General features: G+C 40.7%; 1 protein-coding gene across 1 annotated transcript; it reads left to right on the forward strand.

Annotated features, from left to right (window-relative positions):
* Positions 1–452: 452 nt before the first annotated feature.
* Positions 453–27,588, forward strand: LOC139474965 (patched domain-containing protein 3-like). Its single transcript, XM_071258168.1, has 4 exons — positions 453–496; positions 24,621–25,630; positions 25,793–25,999; positions 26,135–27,588. Exons 2-4 carry the CDS (start codon positions 24,646–24,648, stop codon positions 27,520–27,522), a joined length of 2,580 nt encoding a protein of 859 aa, XP_071114269.1. The 5' UTR covers positions 453–496; positions 24,621–24,645; the 3' UTR covers positions 27,523–27,588.
* Positions 27,589–27,857: the final 269 nt, after the last annotated feature.

Raw genomic sequence — 27,857 nt, forward strand, 5'->3', positions numbered from 1 at the left:
GCCGACATTCCTGTTTTATACCCCTCTAATACGAGCACAGTAGCCAAGCATCTTGTGTACGGGTTTTTTGGCAGATTAAAATGTCAAAGGCCACCCGCTATTTTAACCGAACTTGTCCAGGCACTGTAAGGCTCCCTCAAAATGATCATTGTGGACTTGATTGAGGCCATGCCAAGCCGCATAGCGAGTGTTTGACCAACCGTAGGGGTATGACTCGTTATAGATAAAATAATTTCAAACACATCCCTCTCGTCTTTCTTGGTTGTGAGAATACACCGCGAACCTGTTCTTTTGATTGTTATGTTACACCTAGACCTTGTTTTTTTTCTTATCCATCTATAAGCACGCATCTTTGTATTTCTTTAATCATCTGTCATTTTTTATATCTACTTTTTTTGAAAGTATATATAAGTTATCGCGAAAGCGAGACTTCATTCAACATGGCGTCGCTAAGCGAGTGATCACGTTCCGTGTCGCCAGAGAAACGTGTTCACTGGTAAGTAATGTTCTGTTTAGTTGTATATGTGAATTGAGTGGTGTAGGTTCCTTGGGAAAGGGATGTTACACGTTAGTCTGATTGCGAGTGCTCCTGTTTAGACCCCGGGACCAGTCTCTACTATCCTGCTTTAGACCCAGTGACTGAACCAGCCTCACTACTCGCTCTCGCATTCCCCACACTCGCATTGTTTATTCATGACACTCTCAAGGGCCACGGGTGCATAGTTCAACATATTAACAAGGCATGCGTGTTTCTTTGAACTAACAATCCATGATTACGTACAATGCAATATTTTGTAATAATGTAACATTTGATGTTGACAAGACAATGCAGAACAAACTGATATTTGGATACCGTGTAAACTTCTTTGCACTATATTTGTTTCTTAACTGAATGTTACCACATATACATAAACTTATAGTCATTTTCTACAGCATTAAGGTAACAAGATGTACAGGTATTGTTAGACGTTTGTAATGTGCCTTTTGATCAGAATAACCTCCTCTGAATTGAACGACACTTATATCATTATATTCTCCATATGTCAATCACTGGATTGTCTGGCCAATACTCGATAATTTACAGACCGCCGTCATATATCAATGTGTTGTTTTAAGAAGGTTCAAACAGTAATTTTAGAGAAAAATCCTCATCCTCATGATGTGTTAATGGATACTAATGCAGATGGTAAGATGTTAGTAAACGCAGTTGATCATTCAACGAATGTCAATGGGTTGGTTATGCATGATTTGGTAAAACGGTTTCCAAAGGTCAGTACACAAACTCGACTTTAACCAACTGATATGTGATGAAGCAACAAGGACAAATCGACGCCAGGTACATTAAGGTACGTCAATCTGATTGTTCACTCTAAAAATAGCTCGTACAGTACATTCAAACCGATCGAGAGCGTGAAATCGGGTCATACAGCCAATCGTCTGTCAGCTGTGTAAACAAAATGCTGTGATGAACTTGGTCACATAGCAGCCTTGTCCACTGAAGGGAAACAGTTTTGTGAACAAACCTTTGAGGAAGGCAGTCCTCTGTATCCACGAGATAACATACACATATACAAGCGTGTTTTGTCATTGAATGTAACCAAGCTCGTTCTCTATAGTTATGATTGGCTATGTAGTGGATAAATATATAAGCTCTATTTACATCGTTAAGGCTTCATTTCACGTGTAACCATGCCGACTGATGGTTGGAAAGTTTATTCATCTGGTATTTATTTTAATCCAAAACATCCAGCTTCCTTTTCTGGCCCTGCTAAGTTGTATCACATTGTCAAAAAGGAGGGGAAATTTGATATGAGTTTACATCACATAAAGAAGTGGTTGGCATCCCAAGATGCCTATTTGCTTCAGCGATCTTTAAGATACATTTTCAAGCGGAACAGAGTGGTGGCTTCAGGCCTCAATGCTCGATGGGATATTGACCTGGCTGATGTTACTAATACAGCTTCGGACAATGACGGTGTGAAATACTTATTCATAGCTATAAATGTATTTACACGGTTTCTGTGGGTCGAGCCCCTTAAAAATAAAATGCCAGACGCTGTCATTAAGGCCATGAAGAATATATTTTCCCGGGCTACAAGCTATCAGATATGTCGGCTACTTTGGGTATGGACCCCTTTTCAAGACTATTCTGGAGAAAGTGAGGGCATTGGACCCTGATACAGATCCCAAAGAACTTTCCACTAAAATCATCCAGTGGATGAAACCTATTGAGAAAGAAATTTTATCTCATGTAGAACTTTCTGAGGCTGAAGATCTAGAGCGTGAAAAGTCAGATGTTGATGATGATGATGATACAGACACTGAATAATCGCTCCTTGTACATTATTGTGAGATACTGATTGTCTTAATGTTTTATTTGTGTGTTTTAATGAATAAATCTTGTGTTTACATGATTTGACATCAATCAAACAATCCTTGTGGTTATGTAAAACCTTTTTGAACTGATACTGGTGAATCAAAGATGGCATTACTTCACCCTGAAAAGAAGCCTAATTGCTCATGCTGCTTTATGCAACAAATCACTCACTAAGCTAAGCTCAGTCACAAAGGATAACATTCAAAACAAGTCATGTTCAATACATTTATTCGAAGGATATACAATTCAAATAGGTCATATTCAAGTACAAGACATGTATACATATTTACAACATTCTTCAGTTGAAACAGTTTTATTGCAACTGAAGAATGTCTTGTACTTGAATATAACCTATTTGAATTGTATATTGTATAATTTATATTGTAATGATAGTTGGTGGTGCTGTAGTTTATGCTCTTGCTTTTTCGGGAAGTACTTTTTTTTATCCATTGCCATGAAGTCCTTCCGTCCGTCCGTCTGCTTCTCAAAGGGGACAAATTTTCTCAAAAACTAGACACTGATTTTACTGGTCATGATGTTAAATGAGTTCTAACATTAGTGAACATTAGAGATACTTGTCAAGACTGAGAATTAGTGCTGTAAATTATTCTTTTACAGAGTTATGGCCCTTGATCTATGTTATTTTACATAGCGCATAGTGTGTTCAATGGGGACAGTTTTCTCAAAAATTACTGAAGTTAATGAATGCAAGTTTGCATACTTATACATACTTGCATACTACAGTTGTCAAGACTGAGTTTCTTCCCTTGCTATATGATGTTATATTTTGGGCATACACAGTTTTGCCCTTGATCCATTTCATTTTACACAGTGCATAGTGTCTGCAATGGGAACAAGTACAGAAGTTATCTAACAGATACTCAAGACTAGTTCGAGAGTTGGTGCAATACATTATTTTTTTTTCCAGAGAAGGGGCCTTTTGAGTGTATAATCATTTTTTTTCAGATGACATAAACGATCCTTGTCTTAAGGCATTATAGAGTCGTGAATATCCGGGTAGAAAATAGGTCTTCAGCAACCCATGCTGGCCGTAAGAGGAGTCTAATGGGATCGGGTTGTTAGGCTCGTTGACTTGGTTGATGCATGTCATCGTGTTCCAATTGCGTAGAATTATTTACAGACCGCCGTCACATAGCTGGAATATTCCTGAGTGATGCGCTAAACAGCAAACAAACAGTCTTAAGGCTTTACAAGACTCTTGTTTATAGTTTATATTCACTACTATATGAACAAACAAAATTCTAATGTGCCCCATGCCGGGGGGATAGTGATAAGGCTGTTTCTTGTTGATCTTTAGATTTGAACCTATATCATAAGAAAGAACAACCATAATTAATGTCAAGTATAAGATAGATGATTGTTTGACAGTAGATTATAAAAAAAACCACCCAGTTAGAACATCTCATGTTTCATGGATATTGCAAAGAAGATCTTCTAGAATCACATAAAGAGATGTAGAGGTGCTGGCCAGACTGTTGTCAGTGTTGATATGCCCACAGAGCGGAAAGAGATGCCTTTGTTTAAGAATTACCAAAATCAAAGACCAGTACCAAACATTAACTTTACTATATGGAGGCAATTTTAACAAATGTGAAAACACTGAGAATCATAATGTAGATGAACGCTGTACATGTAACACCAGAACACGTGGCGTAGGTGGTATGGATATGTAGTTGTGAGATATGGTGATACAACTGATTATCCTGTAATTTCCTGAGGATTCCGTAGCTGCAGCCCATTCCCTATGCAATTGGAAGAGAGAAACATAAAGGAAACTTTATGAATACATGGATAGTTGGTTTAGGTTTCTGTAAACTATATTTATTTCACGACCCCCGACATGTTATATCTATTATTAAGAATGACACTAAAGAAATGGCATGGATTACTTCAGTGTAATTAGAGCCCTTGGATGGAACTTGACATCAGATTGAATAAGAAAGAGTGAATGAGTTGGGTTTAACACCGCTTGTAACAATATACTGAAGTGGATGCAGGTCTCAGACGTTTACCATTTCGATGAAACCCACGAGCATGGGTATGGTGCTGACAAACCTAGAAACAGTATCGGGGCGAACCGGGATTCGAACCCACAATCATAGGTTTCCGGCGTGCCCAAGGGACGCAACTCTGCACAGCAAATCGCGGCGCCTTAGACAAAGGGCCACCCGTGCCCCGAATAGGAAAGAAGGCTACGAGACATTTTGAGAAGAATCTTTATTGCTTAATGAATAACTTCGTAACTCGCAAAACAATTGGGAATCTCAGGAAAGTGTGTTGATGTTAAATTAGTTAGACCTCTCCATGAAGAGAAGCTAAGGAAACTAACGGCCAGTCCAGCCTATTCAGAAGTAAGATATTCGATAACGTCTTAGCAGCAATACATGTATAAAAAAGAGAGAGCAAAATATCATCTAACAAAACGGTATAAACTAGTGTCCAAAAGAAACGATACCACCTGTTTGCAACGACATAAAAGAAAAACTAAACAATGCAGAAGTTTAGGATTGGTGTTATGCTTTTGAGAAATCCTTTCACAACATCTGTACAAAAATTTCATTTCAATAAAATCTGTACAACCAATATGACAAGCCTTTAAAGATGGGTGGGGTTGAAAAATGAACATTTCGTTAGAGCACTGATCACAGAAACAACGGGAAATGTCACACCACACGTCTCAAAGTCAAGTCAGTAGCGGGTATGTCCACCGTGAGCATCAATACATGCCAGAACACGCCTACGGACTGATGACGTCAAACGTCTGATGACGTTGGGAGTGATGCGTTGCCATTCCTCGAGGAGACATCGTTCCAAGTCGGCGACGTCGGATTTGCCGATCGAGGTCGTCCCATAAGTGCTCGATGGGATTCATGTCCGGTGAACATGCGGGCCATGGCAAAACCTGTACGTTGGCGTTGGCAAGGAAGTTCTGTGTCAATCTTGCTGTGTGTGGCCTTGCATTGTCATGTTGGAAAAGGAGTCCACGAGGCTGTTGCTGAATAAAGGGCACCACAACAGGCCGTAGGATGTCATCAAGATAACGCTGTGCATTCAGGTTTCAATGAATTACGACAAGCATCGTTTTGACGTCACCACATATGCCAACCCAAACCATTAACCCTCAACCTCCAAACAGCCGGACCTGTTGGATACAGTTAGGCGCCAAACGTTCACCAAATCGTCGGTATACAAGCTGCCGTCCATCGTTTCTGAAGATGAGGAATCTGCTCTCATCAGAGAACATAACACGTGCCCAGTCCCGCCGTTGCCAACGTCGAACTCGCGTGGCCCAGATCAGTCTGTTGTTCCGGTGTCGAGGCGTCAGTAGCGGTCCGCGGTAGGGATGACGTGGTCGGATACCATACTGCCGTAGTCTCCTGTAGACGGTCTGTCGACTGATCCTGTGTCCCAGTGCTGTAGCCGCCGTGGACGTCGCTGTTACGGCGCGGTTCCTCAGGTGTAATACCGGGATGTAACGATCTTCACGGGGCGTGGTTACTCGTGGTCTTCCACTCCTGGACCTGTCTGACGTCTGACCTGTCTGACGTAACCGCTGCATCAACCTGGTGATAGTGATGTGTGCGCAGCCCAACCTTCTGGCGACGTCGACGTGTGACGCTCCTTGTTGGACCATTCCAAAGGCTCTCTCTCTCTCGATGGCTGTCAAACGTGGCATATTTTGTGTTCTTTTTGTTGCTGTGATATCAACGTGTCTGATCAGGCGTTTTATACAGTTTTTATGCACGTGCAGAACATGCTAGAGAGGGAAATGTCACTTTCACGAAATTTACGTTTTTTCCCGGAAGTGATCACGTGTTCCCGGTATTTTTTATCGACTATGCTGTGTTTGGGATGTGCAATACGAATTGGCATGTTTTCATACTAGACAATTCACTTAGTAAAAAACAATTTTGAAAATAAGTTGGTATCGTTTCTTTTGGACACTAGTTTAGTTGGAATGAGCATCCATTTAAGGCGACTAACGGGATCGGGTGGTCAGGCTCGCTGACTTGGTTGATGCATGTCATCGATCCCAATTGCGTGGATCGATGCTCATGATATTAATCACTGGATTGTCTGGCCCAGACTCGATTATTTACATGGCCTTCATCAACCGCCTCATCCATTCCATGTATCGACGTTGCACGGCAGTAATCAATGCACATGGCGAACACACCTGATACTGACTTGTGATGTCATTTTCTCAGGGACTAGTGTTGTGTTTTACGATCGCATCCCAAAGTGCGAGTGATGTGACAATCCGTTATGGGAAAAAAGATACATGTTATCAAAGTGAGGATTGTGAGAATATGCGGGAAATACCCTCCTGTGCATGAAATGGACTTGTCCGACATTGCAAGGGTCGGATTCTATTGAGGGAATCCTCATTATTTAAATACGGGTAAATAGTTTTAAAGGTTGTACATTTTATCATCCTTAAAGAGGCTGTACATAATGTTAACATCTCATATGAGACATAATAACGAGTGGGTGTTGTTTTTCGTACAATCAAACACAGAATGGAGAATAAACCATAAGGGGCTAACCTCTCTCCCGTGTAAAACAAATTCGTAATATTAATATTCGTAACCAGCTCCTCTGTGATACATATGGATGTAATATAATCAACTTTACTTACATCAGCAAGGAAATCACTTCAATCTGTGCCAAGAATATGAGCTGACGGGTTGCAAAGTTGACCGAAACTCGAAATTAATGTTCGCAGCGCTAGCTGTTATTGATTCCGCATACAATCTAAATAATGTGTTGAATCTCGTTTTGATGTAAACGATCGTTTTGATGTAATCGAGACTGTACCAGAGTACTGACACGTCTCAAATGACACTTGAACGTAATAAAATTTATTTTGTATAAATTGACCTGGAGTAATTTAGTACTTTTTATCTAGGTGCCAAACAATTGAAACAGAGATATCAATGCATTTCAGTCAACCGTGTTACACCTCGTGGCGAAAAAATTAATATATATTCGGTGATTGATAAAAGCAAACAATACAGAATATTTTTTATGTATTTTTATACAAGTAACTAACATATAACATTTACCAATTGTAACACCTTTTAGAAATAAACTTAATACTATTTTTAAGTGGGCCACGGGGATGTCAGTGGGCGGACGGTGGTTCGTGGATGGGAGGGGGTCAGTCGTTTGAGGCACTGGAATGATGGAGACAAGCGTGTTCGGGAATGAAACCCGCAATGTTGATTGAGCATTATCAGACGTTACAACCACAATCCAAAACACATGCAAAACGTACGATCGTCGCACGAGTAGCATGTCGTATGCATGAACGTTAGTGTGACTGGTTTTCATTGACGGCAATTGTTTGAACACATGAGAAACATAATATATTGGTTGGTTGGTTGTTTTGTTGTTTAACGCCGCACTCAGCAATTTTTTTCAGCTATATGACGGTGGTCTGTAAATAATCGATACTGTACAAGACAACCCACTGATTGATATCATGAGCATCAATCCACGCAATTTGGATTGATGACATGCATCAACCAAGTCAGCGGGCCTGACCACCCGATCCCGCATAATACATTGGATTTGCAGAGGTCTTGGGAAGAATTTTAATGAAATACAACTTTTATTCCAAGGTTTTAAACTGTCAGCTTCTTGTCTCCAAGAAAAATATCTAAAAAACACAGATCTATTTGATATCCGGCAGTACAGTTCTTACCACTCGTTTTCCCCTCCTGGTGATAAAGCTACAGGAGGTTCTTCTATCCTGGTGAAGCAGGGCATTATCAATAGCCCTTTACCACTCAACACTACCCTACAAACTGTTGCTGTCCGTGTTACTTTGAACATAGCGTTTACACTGTGTTCACTGTATCTCGCACTTTCTCAACTATCCGTCAATCAGCTACCGAAGCCTTGTATCATCATGGGCGATGAAAACGGTCATAATCCCCTATGGGGAAGTACTGATACAAATAATAAGGGAAAAGTCCTTGAAGAGAGTATCTCAAACAATGATTTATGCATCTTCGATGATGGTAATTACACATATCTGCATCCTGCCACTGGCACATACTCTGCCCCAGATCTTTCACTGACAGATTCAAGTATTTTAAACGATTTCGAATGGTCGATCCATGATGACCTTTGTGGAAGTGACCATTTTCCAACAATACTTACAACTATTAATTCGTCTGACGAACCACCTTCAACAAGATGGAACTAAAACAGCTTAAGATACGGGCCAAATAACTGTCAGGCCTCGATGTGGGGAATTAGCTATGGGGAGCTAGACTTGAAACAAGAAAGTGTGTTTATATCATTCAAATTACATGAATTGATATATAACAATGACATACAATGACAATAATGATAATAATATGCTAACCCAGTGTCAATCTAAATCTGGGAATAAAGGCAATGTGTTTAATATTGGAGTATGTACGGTGATTATATACAACGGATATTTATTAGTGATGACGGTAATGCCAAATAACATTTCTTCAGAGCTAAATTGAATAATCGTAACATTTTAATAGAGCATGTACGGTAAAACCTACATGATAATTCTATGTGTGGTATGTCGCGCCTATTTGGGTAACAACGGTAAACCATTTATGGCTTTTTACATTAAATGAAAATAAATACGTGGAGCATATACGGTAAACTGCGCAAACGGTTCAGATGAGGAACGTGACACGTACTTCTGAAAAAACGGTGAACATTCATATTTGTAGTTTTAGTAATAACTTTCACATCATAATAATTTCAGCAAATAAGGAAGGTAAATATTTCATCCAAATAAAGCTACGAATGTACACGGTAGAAAATATAGCTCGGTTTTAGTTGGTGTAATTATTAGTTTTATTAGTGATTATTTTGGTGACTATGGTAATGTACCACGACGGCTAAGTTGCTACTGACGACGCGCATTTCCTAGCTATATACGGAGCTAGACGATAAGAGTTAATGGAGTGGTGACGGTAAATTGTATACTTAAACGGTGCGCATTTGAATACACGTTGTTATGTAGTAAAAAGGATGACCATAACTGTATTTAAATGACTACGGTAATGAAATTGTTGTACAGGCTGTGTTGTACCGTATACAACTGTATCAGGGGCGGGTCTAGTTACAGTATATACAAGTACTTACTTCATGAGGATAAAACTTCAGAAATATGGAATGCGTCGCTATAGCCTATTCCGTAAGTGCGCATGGAAGGTAAAGCTTCTCATATAACCTCTGATCGGTGGACTGCCGGAAAGTATGGAATAACCGACCTACGTATAAAATACATCTTGCTTGAAACAGTTGTGTAAACTCAAGTAACCGTTCTGTGGCTAAGCTACATGTACGCTACGGTACTGCGCGGAAATATAAACTGTATATGCATCTGGCATGTTAAACAGATAATGATAGACGTAGAAGGCGACTGTGATCATGGATGTCGAAATATAGGAGAGAAGTATTCGTTTCTCACATTTGTCAACGCGCATGTTGACGGGGAATTAGCACTTTGGGGGAAAAAAGGACAAAATCGACATCACTGTCCCGGAACACTTTATGCACAACATGTCAAAAATAAACAACAATTGCACAATGAGCGGAATACCTGCTCTGACAACACAAGCACAGCGATGAGCGGACCTTCCAGCTCAGGCATAGAGGAGATGAGAGGAGCTCCAGCTCACCTCAGGAAGTTTCCTACGAGTGGCGCATCCTGCTCGAGGTCATCCCTACACCAGCACTCGGAATACCAAGCTTGACTAACACCATGTAATGGTAACACATATACAGTAATGAACAACAATTGACAGACAAAGAGACAGTGACGTCTGACTGACTGACTGATATAGAAGATTTAACGTGCGCTTTCCGACTGCAGCGATTTAACGTGCGCTTTCCGACTGCAGCGTATTTCGCACACGGGCCTGGCCGGACCATTTAGTGTATTCCGAGAAGGGTGAAAGTGGTGTGTGCAACCCAAGAGGGGGCTTTTAGGGGTTGCTTATATTGATTTTTTGAAATTTTTAAATTTGGAATAAATGCCAAAGTGGGTGGAGGAGGGAACTAAGGGAGCCGGGTGAGGTGGGTGTTTGTATGTTTATTGGATTTTGGATTGGTAGATTAATTAGTTTTTAGATGCGCTTAATTGGGTCTGTTTTGATTAGGAATACGCCTAGGGCCTTGAAGTTTTCTAGTTTATTTTGAGGGTTTAGTATTTCATCTAGAGTAGGAACCTTATTTAGATTGAGGGTGGTTTGTAGTGTGGTTCTGTGTGTTTGATAGTGGGTGCAGTGGATGAGTGCGTGTTCTGTGGTTTCGGGTTGTTTGCAGTGGGGGCAGTTGCCTGTGGTGTGTCTTTTAAGTTGTTTTAGGTGGTTATTTAGGTTCGTGTGTCCTGTTTGGAGTTTTGTAATTAATCTGTCAATTTGTTTAGAGGGGTGTAGGATTTTAGGTTTGGCTAGTGGTTTTCAGAGCACTTTTTTGATTTGGCTATTTGAGTTTTGATATTGATTATGCCATTTTTTGGTTATTTTTTGTTTGTTTACACTTTTAATTTCTGATTTTGAGATGGGTAGGTTTAGGCTTATTTCTGGTATTTTGAGAGATAATTTAGCTGCTTTATCGGCGCTTTCGTTGCCGTAAATTCCTACGTGGGCGGGGGGCCTGCTTTTGTTAGGCCGTTGGAGCTTTTAAGTATTTGGTTTATTAATTTAGATCGTTTTTTGGTATTTTTGTTTTGGAGGGCTTGTAGTCCACTAAGGGAGTCAGTGAGAATTAGGATTTTTGTTTTGTTTTTAGATTGTTGGTTATGCAGGGCTGAGGCCATGCCCATAAGTTCGGCAGTGAATATAGATTGGTTGTTAGGGAGTCGGTAAGATTGTGTGGATATAACTGGTTGTGTGGTATGGACTCCGAAGCCTGTATGGTTGGAGATCGGATCTGAATATCCGTCAGTGTATATGTGACACCAATTTGGCCAATCTTCGTGTATGTATGCAAGTGTGGTGGTTTTAGCTAAGTTTGGCTCGGTTTGTTTATTTACTTGGTTAGCTAGCGTTGTGTCTATTAGGGGTATTTTGAGTTTAGGGGTGAAGATATTTGATTTTTTGCAGTTTTGTTTAAGATTTTGAGTTTGGTGTTCATTGAGGTAGTTAGTTATTCTTTGGGATATTGGGGTGAGTAAGGGGTGTTTGCGAGCTAGAGCTTGGTTTCTTGGGCTAATGTTTTGGTTAATTAGGTTTTGGATGAGAGAGTTTGTTTGGGACGCGGCCCAGAAATTAAGGCTTAGATGTTCCCTGCGTAGATTAAGTGGCATTTCTCCTGTAAGGGCCTGAAGTGAGGTGTAGGAGGTGCCATGTTGGGTGCGTGTAATTAGTTTGAGAGCCTGATATTGTATTGAGTCAAGTTTTTTAGATAGAGAGTTGTTTAGGGTATTGTATATGGCACAGCCGTAGTCTAGTTTTGATCTAATTAGTGTTGTATATAGTGAGAGGAGGGTATGACGTGACGTTGTGACAGTGACGTTGCTCTGGACATTGGACATATGGGCGTGATGAACCGACACAGTTCAGGGGATGATCAATGAAGGCAATAAATGCCATACTATAAAAAGCAGTAGTTAAAGGGAAGGGATATGGTAGTCCAGGCTGACTGACAGTCAAAATACAATGAAATGTTGGTGAGGATTAACAACGGGGATTAGTGTCTTAAAAATACAGACAATTAAGTTATGGAGACATATACATATCATGGCTACAGGTGTAATTAGCCTTTGGAGTCAAATGTACTTCAGACAATGGTAGTCGTACATCAGTGGCTGTGACACATTAATGACACATCGACTGGAGGAGCCCACGACGCATTACACAAAGATAATTGGGTGATGGTCATTTTCACAACGATTGTGATATTCTTACGAAGAAGTACATGTTTCTAATTCACTTGTGCCTCAAGTTAGAACTTAGAACGTCACTTAGGGACCATCCATTTAATATTCTTGGGGTGGGTGGAGGATGGTTTTGCAATACAATGGTTCCTACAATAAATAAACATTTTCTTATTGATACAAACGTACATGTACATGAATCATTTAAAATAATACATATATAATAATAATAATAATAATAATAATAATAATAATAATAATAATAATAATACAGATAAGTAATATTAATATGTGTACATAACAAAACTGTCCAGTCAGTTGATTATTTATGAATTGAGGGAAAACATGGCAAACATACAGACATCGAATTCTAAGTACCGACTCCCAATTGTTCTCGGTGCCTTAGGTTCCTTTTTTACCTCCCAATCTGTTGACTGACATCCGGAGAGTACCCGGGTTTGCTACCAGAAATACAGCCCTTCTGGCAATCTGGGTAATGCAGACTCCTGCAATGTTGGGGAGTCTTCACACCCTCCGAAAGGTTCGGGGTGGTTTCCATTAGGCAGCGCTTCCTGGGAGAAGTCCCATTCGGTGTCTGGGCTGCGTGTAGAGGGGGGCAGGGCCCTGAGCTGATGATGAGTCAAAGCAACTTGACTGTGCCAGGATCATCCAAACCCTCTTTGCTTCACTTTTTTAATATTTAAATCTGTAAATCTGTATATCCATGACATTCTAAGTATTATATATACTTAGAATGTCATGGATATACAGATTTACAGATATATATATACTTAGAATGTCATGGATATACAGATTTACAGATATATATATACTTAGAATGTCATGGATATACAGATTTACAGATATATATATATACTTAGAATGTCATGGATATACAGATTTACAGATATATATATACTTAGAATGTCATGGATATACAGATTTACAGATATATATATACTTAGAATGTCATGGATATACAGATTTACAGATATATATATACTTAGAATGTCATGGATATACAGATTTACAGATTTAAATATTAAAAAAGTGAAGCAAAGAGGGTTTGGATGACAGTATTAGAGTATTGTAAACCTATCCTACATATAAAATATACTGAACCGCAAAAGAAACGGTAATGGTAATGGGTAATTTTTAACACAGTTTTTTTAAATGTAACATTACCTTTTCCGGAAAAATGAAATTTGATGGTAAAAAGACTAAACAGATGACAATAAAACCGATTACCCAAACGCATCACGGAATGGTAACCCGATGCACGTGCGTTCCGTGCAAATTAAAATGCACATGCCTTCCCCCATTTCTTGCCCTATAAAAATCCACCCAGATCGGATACTATTCTTTCGTTATTCACTTGCTACCCCAGGTCAAGATTGAGAATATATCAGCGACACCACACCCTTGTACGATTGCAAGCTGGACAAACCGCCCGGCAAGTAGCCAATGCATTTCAAGTCCACGTCAGGACCATATACTCCAGCAAAGGTACCAGACCACCAACACTAGAGATGACCGACCACGTAGTTGAAGACCAAGGGTCACCACCCGTCGTCAGATTGTGCGACAGCATCTTCAACATCGCTTCCTTACTGTTGCGGAAACTGCTCGACAGACCATGGGGAAACATCAGCGACACATTAGTGCGGACACATTGCGTCGACGATTGACGATCAGACACGTCCACTGTCAAAGGCCACCCTGAGGACCCATTCTGGGTCTACCTAGTTATCGCCGGTACCGTCTTCAGTGGGCAACACAGCACCAGCATCTGGCAACACCATGGGGAACGTTATTCGGTTGTTTGCGTTTTTGAGAGAGACTCGTGGGGCGGTCCGAGCATCATGGTGTGGGGTGGAATTGGTCTTGCACAGAGGGTCGGCCCTGTGGTCTTCCAGACCATCGGTCCAGGGAGAGGTAATGGTGCAGCTCGGTACATTGATCAAGTCTTGAGACCACACACCATACCTCATTTGGCACGTCGCAGCAACCACGAGATCAGCATGATAACGTTCGTGCCCACACTGCAAAAGCAACAAGAGACCACCTCCAGCAGAATGGCATCAGAACCATGTAGTGACCTGCCCTCAGTCCATATTTAAATCCAATTGAGCACCTTAGGGACGAGATTCGAAGACAGCTGAAGGACGTCCGACAAAGGCCGACAACTACAACCGCCGTCATATAGCTGGAATATTGCTGAGTACGGCGTTAAACAACAACAAACAAACCAAACCTCAAAGATAATTCACTGTACTACGGAATGAATAAGAATGTTTTACGCATGATGAAGGATTATTCTATTGGAATGCCTACTTCAGAGAAGGTGGGGATTAAGACGGAAGATGTACCGAAGTTGGGGGTTAAGACCAGATCAGAACAACCAAAGGAGTTCAGAAATATGTCGTAAAATAGTAACTATAACACAAGCAGTATAAAGATACGTTATTACATATCATAGGACATTCAAACATTAGATGAATATGTTAAGAAGTGAATAACATTAGACATATGGATTAAACAACCACGAACAAACCGTCTGGCTAATCCATATTGAAGATTATATAAGATATGTTCTTCTTTCTTAACGAATCGACTGATTTTGTTTATCGCATGATATACCAAAGGAGAGGCAAGGGCCACCAAGCTGTGGCTGCCCATGCCTGTATTAAAAACACAAGATGAGATGGGATTTAACGGCCGAGGGTGTGCAGGTACTATAGAGCAACTAAGCTGCTACTTGGGAATACAAATAAGCTACCATTGCTATGGCAACCAGCGTGACCAACGGCGATTAGCAGCTACCGCTGCCGAGCCCCCCGCGGTCAAAGACATTCTAGACAAATTCGAAGCATTTACTATTGGTGAAGTTAATGAGACATATGAGAGATACGTCTTCAATCTCAGAAAAAACAGAAGGAAGGAGAGACATTTGAAAATTTCTTAGGATCAATCCGTTCTCTTGTGAAAACCTGCAACTATTGTCAGAATTGTATCTCTTCAATAATAAGAGATAGACTCATCCTTGGAGTAAGAGATCAGCAAGCACTACTCAAAGAGAGGGACCTCACTCTAGAAAGATGTATCGACATCTGTAAAGCCACTGAAAATGCCTCAGTTCAGTCAAAGTTGATCAGACCTGAACCTATCAATAGAGTTGCAATAGACTCTTTGAGATCAAGGCAAAAGAAGCCTCTTCGTTCAAGTCAAAAGATGAATTCTCCATCGAGAAGTCAGAGACCCCAATCTCAGCATGAAAGAGACTGTAAATTCTGTGGTTATTCTCATATCATGGCTCGTAAAAGTTGTCCTGCATGGGGAAAAAAGTGCACGAAGTGTCACCAGCTGAATCATTTTGCACCAAAGTGTCCCAGTAAGAAGCAATACAGCAAAGTCAACAATGTTGAGCTTTCAGATGAAAATTGGATAAATTCTGTGTATGAAGATTCAAACACGGACAAGCCTGCTAAATGTAGAATGACCGTGGAGGGAAGAGATGTCGTCTTCACTATTGATCCTGGTGCTGCTGTTAATATCATGCCGTCTTCTATTGTCCAGGACAAGTTGAAGAGTCTGAAACCTACAACTAAAAAGTTGAAGATGTGGAATGAGACTGACGTCACTCCTCTTGGTTGCCTAAGCATTCTTGTTCAGAATTCTGCTAACAAGAAAAAGTATTCTGTTGAATTTGTTGCTGTGAAAGAGAACTTTGCACCTCTCCTAGGTGTCAAAACTGTTACACTGATGAACTTAGTCACAATTCATGAGAAGAATATGAAGCGTGTTGCCAATATTGAAGTTACTGAAAAGTTCAGTGATGTGCTGAATGGTAAGCTTGGTACTTTTAGTGTTGTTGTTCATCTGTCAGTTGATAGTGCGGTGAGACCAGTTGTGATGCCAAACCGTCGTGTTCCTGTTGCACTGGGGGCGGTCGGGTAGCCTAGTGGTTAAAGCATTCGCTCGTCACGCAGAAGACCCGGGTTCGATTCCCGACATGGGTACAATGTGTGAAGCCCATTTCTGGTGATATTGCTGGAATATTGCTAAAAGCGGTGTAAAACCATACTCACTCACTCACTCACTCCTGTTGCACTGCGCTCAAAGTTGAACACTGAGTTAGACAGACTGGAGAAGTTAGGTGTGATTGCGCCTGTCAGTGAGCCAACCCCCTGGGTAAACCAAATCGCAATTACGCAAAAGAAATCAGGTGAACACCGAATTTGTTTGGATATGCAAGAACTAAACAAAGCCTTTTGTAGAGAGCATTACACTCTGCCTGTGCTTGAAGATACCCTACATGAGCTAGGGAAGTCTAGAGTTTTTTTCAAAAGCTGACTTGTCATCTGGATACTGGCATGTCCAACTCGATGAGGAGTCAAGTCTTTTTACGACCTTTCAAACTTGTTTTGGTCGTTATCGATTTCTCAGGTTGCCATTTGGACTTTCTGTGTCGTCAGAAATCTTCCAAAAGAAGTTGATTCAAGCCCTTGATGGTCTACCAGGTGTCGTCTGTATTGCTGACGATGTGCTGATTTATGGTCGGAACTTAGAAGAAAATGATGCTCATCTTGAAGCATTTCAAGCAAGATGTCGCGAGAGCCATATCAAGCTGAACCCATCAAAACTTGAACTGCGATTGAGTGAAATCACCTTCATGGGACATTTGATAACCAAAGATGGTTTGAAGTCTGACCCCGAGAAGGTCCAGGCAATTCAAAACATGGTTCCACCAACAAATCTTGAAGAACTTCGACGTTACCTTGGTCTTGTGAACTACTTGTCCAAGTTCTTGCCAAACTTAACTGATGTGCTAGCTCCTCTGTGTAACCTTGTAAGAAAGGATGTTGCCTGGACGTGGTCCAGTTCTCAACAGGAATCCTTCCAAAAGGTGAAGGACATGGTTACCAAGGCACGTGTATTGTCATATTATGATCCAGAGAAAGAGCTGACAGTTGAGAATGATGCGTGTGAACATGGCATTGCCTCAGTACTGATGCAGGAGGGAAAGCCTGTTGCTTATGCCAGTCGCTCGCTAACTGACACTGAGCAAAGATTTGCTCAGATAGAATAGGAAATGCTCGCCGTGACCTTTGGTCTTGAGAAATTCCACCATTACACATATGGTAGAAGTGTAACTGTGATAACTGATCACAAGCCACTAGTGTCTATCGTCAAGAAGGCCTTGTCTAGAGCTCCCAATAGACTGCAGTCATTACTACTGAGGACCCAGCGATATGTGTTCGATCTTCAGTATCTACCTGGAACAGCTATTCCTATTGCTGATACACTTTCCAGAGCGCCATTGCCTGACAAACCTTCCTCTGGAACTGTGTATGTGAATAATGTTTATCATCTGCCGATCAAGGACAAGCTCATGAATGACATTAGAGTTGCAACTGCATCTGATGAAACCCTCACCAAGTTGAAATCAACTATAATGGAAGGATGGCCAACACATAAGGAGAATCTGTCCTCTGAGCTTACTCCTTACTTCAGTTGCAGAGACGAACTCACCATACAAGATGGGATAATTCTTCGTGGACCTAGAGTTGTCATCCCACTTGCATTGAGAGATGAGATCAAGAGAAAACTTCATGTTGGTGACGTGGGGATAAACTCTTGTCTACGCCGTGCAAAGACACTTGTGTTCTGGCCCTTGATGTCAAGTGACATAAGACAGTATATCGAGTCATGTGATATTTGTGCTCGTTTCAGTGATAAGCAATCACCAGAACCTCTGATTATGCATGAGATTCCTGATCATCCCTGGGAAAAGGTGGGAACTGATATTTTCACCATTGAAGGTAGGAATTACTTTGTGACTACCGACTACTACAGCAATTTCTTTGAAATTGACTTTCTGCCTGAAACCACTTCTGATGTTGTGGTTACCAAGTTGAAGCACCACTTTGCTCGTCATGGTATACCTAAAGTCGTCATCAGTGACGGAGGACCTCAGTATACCAGTGAGAAGTTCAAGAAGTTCAGTCATTTTTGGGGTTTCTCTCATGAAACTTCCAGCCCTGGTAACAGTAAAGCTAATGGTGCTGCCGAAGCTGCCGTTAAAGTAGCTAAAAGGATGATGAAGAAATGTCTAGCTGCTAAAGAGGATCCTTACCTGGGATTGTTGAATGTGAGAAATACACCGACTGAAGGCGTACAAACAAGTCCAGCCCAAAGACTATTTGGTCGCTGAACGCGTACTCAGTTTCCTTGTACGTTAAAGACTATTAAACATGATTCCGGTCCGGATGACAAGCAACAACTTGAAGACAAAAGGATGCTTGTAGTTGAGAGACATAACCGGAAGTACTCTGGAAGACCTCTCAAACCCTTACAGGTTGGTGATACTGTCAGAATGCAACCCATTCAAACCGACAGGAAGGAATGGAATGAAGCTACTGTGACAGATGAGATCAAGCCAAGAACCTACTCTGTGAGATCTGATAATGGTCACTGTTTCAAACGGAATAGACAACAACTTCGTCTTGCCAGAAAGTCTAGAGTTGAGGATGATGTTAATCTTGAGATTCCATCATTCCCAAACTGCCAGTCGCCAAGAAGATCTAGAGATGATGAACTTATCCAGGATAAGCAATGTGTTCAGTCTAGTGCTAACCTCTCTAATACTCAGACTGATTCTGTCATTCCAACAAGAGATGTTCCAAAGATTACCTCATCTCCAAAATCTGACATGTTCAAGACAAAGTCTGGGAGAGTAGTTAAGCCAGTTAAACGGCTTGATTTGTAATTCTTGGATGTGTTCTTTAACAGTTTTCCAAAGACTGGAATAATAATGTGTTTCTGATGTTGTTTAGTTAAAACTAATAATGTTGTCATTGCAAGTTGACAGCGAACTTTAATTCAGGAATTATGGGAAAGTGCTTTAACGGAATGTTATAGTGAACTGCATACTGTATCCCAGTATATGGACCGATTCGGTAATGTCACTCATTTCTTGGATTAATGTACCTGTAGTTAAAGGTTTAATTACTTTATTTGTTTTCCTCAAAGGAAGGGAGATGTTACGTGGTATGCACTCTTGTGACAAGAGTTGCTTCCCTTGGTGTATGTCAGCCATGCAAGTTCTATTAAACGTTGATGCTTTAACCTGAGTTGGCTATGGCTTTAAAAGACATGTGTACAGCATGCACAGCACGTAACAACGACTACTGCCACTGACAAGACGACTCGCGCCGCCGACAAGACGACTCGCGCCGCCAGGCTAATAGGTGGCAATCGGTTGCCCAACGTAACCTATTTTACGATTCCATGGCTGAAAAGTCGGGAAAGACCAGGTTCCCAGAGAGACACAGGTAACCCAGGAAAGGTTCCCGCTGAAAAGCAGGTAGTCTTAAGTGCTAGTATTAATTTGGAAGCAAGTAAATTTGTTACTAGCAGGGTAGCCCACAAGAACCCCGCACACCTCGACATTGTTGAAGGGTGAAGCGATCAGATACAGCAAAACCCGTGTGTACTTGAAGAGTGACGGTGCGCGAATGGTTGACTTTCGGGATGGAACAAAGGAGGGATGACGCTTGTAATAAATATAAAGAAATATCTCCTGTTCTCGTGTCACGGGATGAGAGAAACATGATATTCCACGAGACATTTGAAATATCCTACTTATTATATACTTTTTGTGCAGGTGTCTACCGGAAAATTAAATTATTTCATTACAAATGTAAAACTTGAAACGTCAATTCTCCCTACAGTTTTCACTGCAGTTAATATACAATGTTGAATCCATTTCTGCTTTTATAGTATAAAATAAAGTTTAAATAAAATAAACTTCAAACGCACATTTCGCTTTATCAGACACTCAGTTCTGTATTATTTGGCTACAACAATGAATGAATGTAAATCTTACGAAATATAGTGATTAGAATGGACAATTTTTAAGTGAGATTTTTAGTTACTTAAACTCAACATTGTCATTATAATTGTTTGTAAATTAATTTTGTATGGGTTAAATACGGTAAGAGTTTGCCTGCCGCAGCCTGGTACATTGCACCAGTGTTATCAAAATAACTTTGTTATTGGAAAAATAACAGTGATTTTTGGAATTTCAAGTTTACCCTGTCAGTTACATTGTAGTCTCACCCTGGCAGCCTGAAAATAACTTATATGTCAAATTTGGAAATGTCCTTCACATGTCTTCCATAAACTTTTGAAAGCTCCACTGAGGCCTTGAATGTTGTAAACTTAATCAAACAACTTTCAAACAAGGGTTGTTTACGCTCGTGAGAAATCTTCGAAGAATCGAGCATTCTCGTGTAAGAATGTTTTTCTATGATCTGCTGATGTGATATGTAATTGTTGTCAATTTTTTTATTATATTGGTATGTAAGTATAAATTGTTCTTTACGTAGATGCAGGCATTTGTGTTTTGTATCTATTATATATGTGTAGGTGTGCAGTAGATGTATTTAACTGAGTGACGGTAGACTGGAAATGACTGATGTATATGAGAGTAAAATTATGAAGCCGGTTGTCCGTGTGTGTGCGTGCGTGCGTGCGTGCGTGCGTGTGTGTGTGCGTGTGTGTGTGTGTGTTTGACTGCATATGCTTCAGGTGGATTCACTCTTCTGGGAAGCCCTTGTTGTGAAGGCAAGCGCAGTAGGAATCTACATCGACGTATTTCTGCCAAATCTTGATGTACTGCTCCTTGTTGGATGTCGTGTTGCTGTTGCTGGGGACAAATATGATTGGAGCTAGGCCACCATCTGGTCTCATCAAGTTCTTTCTGTCTGTCTGTTCACACTATGAACAACAAGATCTTTAGGCTTGTGTTGCAATCGCATATATTTTTGCGACCTCCACATATTGACGAAGGTAACATTAGGCATCTAGGTGAATATTGATATATAGTAAGGCTATCTATCACTTGAGTTGAAGGTCAAGATACTTGCTTCTGGGTTGGAAAGTTTTGAGGCATCCGGGAAAAGGTTTGGGAAGGAGCTGCTACCGTTTTTTCATGACAATGCAAAAAAACTTTCTGTTTGTGTGTTGTTTTCATAATAATCGACACTTACCTGTCAGGTCTGTTATAGAGAGATAACTACATAATATAACATTGATTGAGGTTAGCGACACAATTTAAGCCTGAGATTTAGAAAAGCAATTGTCCATGAAATCTAAGTTTATACTGAAATAATGTATTTGTTCATGACAGAATCGGAATGACACTAAAACCTTCAAACAAGTCCCGAGCCATGGACATATGACATAAAACATTCCTTTCAAGGAAAGAACAGGTGATCAGTGATTTCGAATCTCGGGAGGATTCAATCAAATAAAAAAAAACAGATCATTAGTAAGTCGAACATAAGCTCTGGTCGAAGAGCCAAACTAAACATTGATTGAACAAGGCAAGAGTGAGGCCCTCCCGGAATTCCAGGTATTGGACACAGAATCCAGATAAATTGTTTTCCCAGACATTGGCTGGTAGTGAAAAATACCAAACATTCTTCTTTGCAGCCTGTTTCTTGTCCCATTAGGGAGATGAGTTAGAACGTGGATTTACGCACATCCAACCCACCTGCCCTTTGGAAATGTGTGGTGTGATTTTCTTATATGACCTACTCCGCCGTCGAAATACAATGTGGAAGGGCCGTGAGGTAGTCCAAACATGAAATATGTGATGTATATGTATGTGAAGATAATGTTACAGAGGACTGTAAAGAGATAAATAAATAAGATATTTATCTCGCATAGCCAGCCGCCTTTTACGGCATGATTAGGTTGCTGAAGACCTTTTCTACCTCGGATCTTCACGGCTCGATGCAATATTCGAGGAGCGTCGGCTTTTAATGTCTACATTACAAAATTGTTAAGGTGCAATCGGGCATGCTCTTGTTTGGAACATTTAAAAAGGTTTCACACGGCCCTTGCTCAAAACTTATTCGATCAAGGTTACTAAGTTCAAGGTGTCTCAGGTGAACAACTGACACCTTTTCAGGTTCCACGCAATTGGGATCGATGACATGAATCAACCAAGTCATCGAGCCTGACCACTTAGTCCGTTAGTCGCCTCTTACGACAAGCATAGTCGCCTTTGATGGCAAGCATGGGTTGCTGAAGACCTATTCTACCCGGATCGTCACGGGTTTAACAGTGGAATAGCTAGGGCACTTATCCCCATACACTTGTGACATGTGGTCATGAATTTATGGGGGGGGGGGGGGGGGGGGGGTACTTTTCCCTGAAGCCAAAAACATCATGACTGCTCCAGAAAGAGCGCCAGAATTCTCACCATAATCATGAAAAAAACCCCAATTCTTCTGTTTCAAGTAGGGTTGGAAAAAACAAAAAAAATAGTACTCAGAAATGGTTGTATGTTGAATTTGAGAGATTTACATGTAAGAACATCTGTATATTATAACTATCTTGGATAGCTGTTTTTAGACAGACTGTGGTCGAATGGTATTAATTCACTTGTGTATGAAGCAAACCAAGCATTATTCTCTATAAAGTAATATCTCATCTCTATGGCGGCGGTCTGTAAATAATCGAGTCTGGACCAGACAATCCAGTGATTGATATCATGAGCATCGATCCACGCAATCGGGATCGATGACATGCATCAACCAAGTCAGCGAGCCTGACCACCCGATCCCGTTAGTCGCCTTTTACAACAAGCATAGTCACCTTTTATGGCAAGCATGGGTTGCTGAAGACCTATTCTACCCCGGAATCTTCAGGGGTCTAGTCCATTTGGACCCCTTTCACTCATCCTCAACCTCCTGCGAAATCCAGAGTTGATTAAATTTCATTTAAGACATTTCTTGGGATAGCTATTTGTGGACATTATCAACAATCTTATCCAGTACTTAAACATTAAACCAAAAAAACATATCTTCCACACTTACCAAGTACTGCTACATTAGTTACATGAGTTCCAATTTAAGTTACAAATTTACAGAATTCAACATGAAACCATTCTGTACATACTGCTTTCTAGTGACCTTCTATTTCTGAAGAATATTTTTGTGTCAAATATCTTAAACAGTTCAGATATTGAAATATTTCAGTTTACTTTGCAACTGCTTTATAGAGAATAATGATTCATTGCCTTTATACACAAGTGAATGTAAAAACAGCAATCCAAGGTAGTTATAGATGTTCTTACATGTATATCTCCCAACTTCCATTTGTCATTACCTTTGAGTATACGACCATTTCTGAATACTACAATTTTCTGTTTTGTCCAAGTTTACATCTAAACCCTATTTGGAACAGAAGAATTGTGTTTTATGATTATGGAATGAATTCTCGGGCTTTTATTTTGATGAGTGAATAAAATATCATGTTTTAGCAACGTTTATAAGTTGCATGAGCAAATCCATATAAAAGATGTTCTCAATTGTTGAGAAACCCTTCCGGACGCAAGACTTAGCCGACATTATTATATTGTTACTGTTACCAAAGTTTGTAAGTCTTGAGTTTAATCCACTTGAGAAGAGTCTTCCCAAAAATGCTAAGAATGGTAAAACGGGTATAAGGGTTTGGATTTGAAATATTCCCTTTTTTTGTATATAGGACTACTTATCCCCGTGACCCATGAGTCTGATGCAACACCTAAGTTTGGTATTTGGTCAAATAGGATTACATAATATCAAATGAACATTTAAGATATTGACCAGCTATTATTCCAGTATAGTATTTTTCTTTAAATTGGTAGAATTGATAACAGATTGTTAGTGGCTGTAGATGAAGTAGTGTAAAATTATATATTTTTATGCCATGTATCAATATGGCTTGCCAAATAAGTGTTGCAAGTGCAACATGTGATCAGTGTGTGATGTCATCCTTTAGGCTATTTATTAAACCCACAATATCTGCCTGACCGTCCTCTATGGAATTAGCTGAATGGGTCAAATGTTTAATTTTCCCTACATGGATGATACTACAGAATTTTGCAGGGAGCTCTGACTGGTAATGTTTTGGCTTATCATCGACAGCGTCATGGTCCTTGTTGTTACCTGCCTGGCACTCGGCATTACAGGGGAAACACAACACAAGCACACACACACACACACACACACACACACACACACACACACACACACACACACACACACACACACACACACACACCTCACACACGTCCATCCACGTAGCTATACAAGTGCAATAATCTTGAACTCGATGGTAAACCAAATTTTACCTCATCTCATCAAAGCAGAAGTCAGACATAGTGTTCTTAATGTCAGCACTTACCTCTCCTGCACCGTGTCTGTTGCCAACTCACATACGTGAAACGGATATCGTCAGTTCTATGCTTGTTTCAGTCATTATCCATTTTCCTTTTTTTTCCAGAAGTCAGCTATGCGCAGCCACCAGGATGTGCTCCTTCAATAGATGTTTTGAGGCTGTGTCCACCTTCTTCCAGAGAATATTTGAAAAGATCGGTGTTTTCATTGGCACCTACCCAGTTGTGCTGATAATTGCCTCAATTGTAGTAACCCTTTGTCTCAGCTGCGGTATGATAACATTGTCCAACGAGACTGACACAGAGACACTGTACACGCCCATTAACAGCAGAGCATCACAAGACAGAGTTCAGTACCAGGCCACGTTCCCAGACGCCACAGGAAGCAACTACCGCGGATATGCACTTACAGCTCTTGACATGTATGGCCGATTGTTGATAAGCAGCACGACAGGTGGGAACATACTGTCCAATGCATCCATGCAAGAAATACGGAACCATATTAGCACAATAAAAGATATCAATGTTACATATGAGGGGTTGGTGTTCAAGTATGATGATATCTGTGCTCGACAAAATGGGAGTTGTTTTGCTTCTGGAGAGTTTCTCACAACAGATGCTGTATATAATGCTTATCTGTCTGGTGGAATCACCTACCCAAACTGGAATAACATAGACATATCAGCATTTCTAGGACAGGTTAATTATACAGGTGAAACAGTGGTATCAGCAAAGTACCTGAGTGTCACGTTTAATTTACGAATGGACTCAACGGTTAACAAGGCAAAAGCAAGAGCGTGGGAAGAAGCGTTCCTGAAGAGAGCAGCAAGTTTAAACACAACATTTACAAGGATAAACTATGCTGCCTCCCATTCACTAGACACAGAGTTGAACAAAAACACAAACGGAGACATCGTGTTCTTCTCTATTACCTTCACGTTGATGATCACGTATGCCACTGTCGTCGCCGGAGGTGATGTGGTGTCATCGAGGACGTGGGCATCATGGGCTGGCGTTCTTGCTGCTGGATTTGGCATATTGTCTTCATTTGGACTTGTTAGCCTTTGTGGTGTCAAGTTTGTCAATATCGTCGGTGTAACACCATTTCTGATCATAGGTACGTTGAAATAGTTTGATAATAGAGTTATAGAATACAGACAATTGGTTAATGGTCAGATATATTTTATTTAAGTATCCATGCCACACCAGTGATATAGTCGCAGTTTGGATCTCCCATGCTGTGAAACAAAACATTATTCACATCCTCTTATTGTTGAAGGTATCGGTGTGGACGACATGTTCCTGTTGATGTCCAGTTGGGCGGAGACCTACCCACACCGAGACAAGTCCGTCGCCAGTAGGATGGGAATGACCTTTGCCTCAGCGGGTATCGGTATCACCATCACGTCCCTCACTGATCTCCTGGCCTTCTTAACTGGCGTGTCCTCTGTGTTTCTCAGTGTGAGGAATTTCTGTCTCTATACAGGTTAGTGTGTTCAACAGTACAGCCGGTTAACTGTCTCACTAAAAGCCCAGATTATCTTCTCCCCTACAGTGCATGTAGTCCATTTGTGTCTCTAACATGATGGTCATGTCATATATATTTTCTTCTCATTCACAGGAGTGGCCGTCATCTTCTGCTACCTGTACCAGTGCCTATTCTTCTCCCCCTGCCTTGCCATCCATGGCCGTCGGGTTCACAGTAACAGACACTGCATGACCTGCCTCAAAACCAAATCCAGAGCCGAACTCAGGAAAGATGGCGCCTCCACCTGTAGAGTGTTATGCTGTGGAGGCTCACCACCAACAAAAAGAGGTCAGGATGAACGCTTCTTTGAGACACTGCCACGAAAGTACCTGCCACGAATGTTGCTGAGTGTGTGGGGGAAGGTAATTGTGATTGTGCTATTCTTGGCCTACCTTGGAGTGTCAATATGGGGAACACTGAACTTCAAACAAGGTTTGATTCTGAAGAACCTGGTCTCCACAGATTCATACTATCATTCCTATAGTGAGATATATGATGCATACTTCTCAAGTGCTTTCCCTGTCCCGTTTGTATTTGGCCCAACCACAAATTACACAGACAAGAATACTGTAGATAATATCGAGTCTCTGGTCAATAGTTCAAAAACAGACTCTGGAGTAGATGAGAATTCGCTCATTTGCTGGTTCAATTCATATAAATCAGCAACTGCTTATGATAACAGCAGCACCACAGCTTTTGTATCGGGATTGAAAACATTTTTTACAACAACCACATTATTTGATAACGATGTTGTATTTGATGCAACTGATACTGATATCAAAGCTTCCCGATGTTACCTTTTATCAACAAATATTAAAGAATCCAATGCTCAATCTGATGTTATGGTTCGAATGCGAGCTCTGGCAGACAACTCACCTCTCTCTGTCTACACCTTCCACCCAGCCTATATCTTCTTTGAGCAGTATGCTGCTATTCTACCCAGTACACTACAAACTGTTGGTCTGGCGCTGGTCGTCATGACTGTGGTCACCTGCATCTTCCTTCCTCATCCTCTTCTGGTTTTCCTTGTCGTCCTGAACGTCGTTTCTATCCTCGTTGGCATCTTCGGATTCCTATATATGTGGGGACTGAGTCTCAGCTCAGTGACAATGATCCATCTCATCATGTCTGTCGGCTTCTCGGTGGACTTCAGTGTGCACGTGTGCTCTGCCTATATGATTGGAGAAGGAAGAAACAGGAGAGAGAAAACCGAATCTGCCATTGTCCATGCAGCTGGTCCCATATTAAACGGTGGAATGTCATCCTTTCTGGGCATTCTAGTGCTTGTGTTTTCAAAGTCCTACATCTTCAACTCCTTCTTCAAGATCATGTTCACAGTGATCCTGTTCGGCATGCTGCATGCTGTGTTCCTCCTCCCTGTGATACTCTCCATCCTTGGCCCTGTAACCAAGCCTTTCATAAGTCCTGCGAGCTCACGCAGCAACAGCCGCCCACCATCACCTCCCATAGACTACATGTAACTAAGACCGCTGCTGGCACTGGTTCTTCTGAACATTATTGTATGAGTTCATTTCAGAATTAACATCTTAACAAATGTTAATAGGCATACACCTCAAGACATTATTTACTGTCCTCCCCTAAACACACACACACAGCTACAATGAAATGTTGCTCTGATATCCAATGAGGTGTACATTCACAACACAAGTATTTGATAAAGAGATATAATGTATTGACCTTGTAAATTATGTTAAAAACATAACCTCAGTAATAAAAAGAAAGAGTACATAACCTGAAAAATACATTTAAATAAAACAAGATATGCTGTAATAATACTTTGTAGTGTAGTGTAATA

Source organism: Haliotis cracherodii, unplaced genomic scaffold, assembly GCF_022045235.1.
Source record: "Haliotis cracherodii isolate W230 unplaced genomic scaffold, xgHalCrac1.p SCAF_3, whole genome shotgun sequence".
NCBI lineage: Eukaryota > Metazoa > Mollusca > Gastropoda > Lepetellida > Haliotidae > Haliotis > Haliotis cracherodii.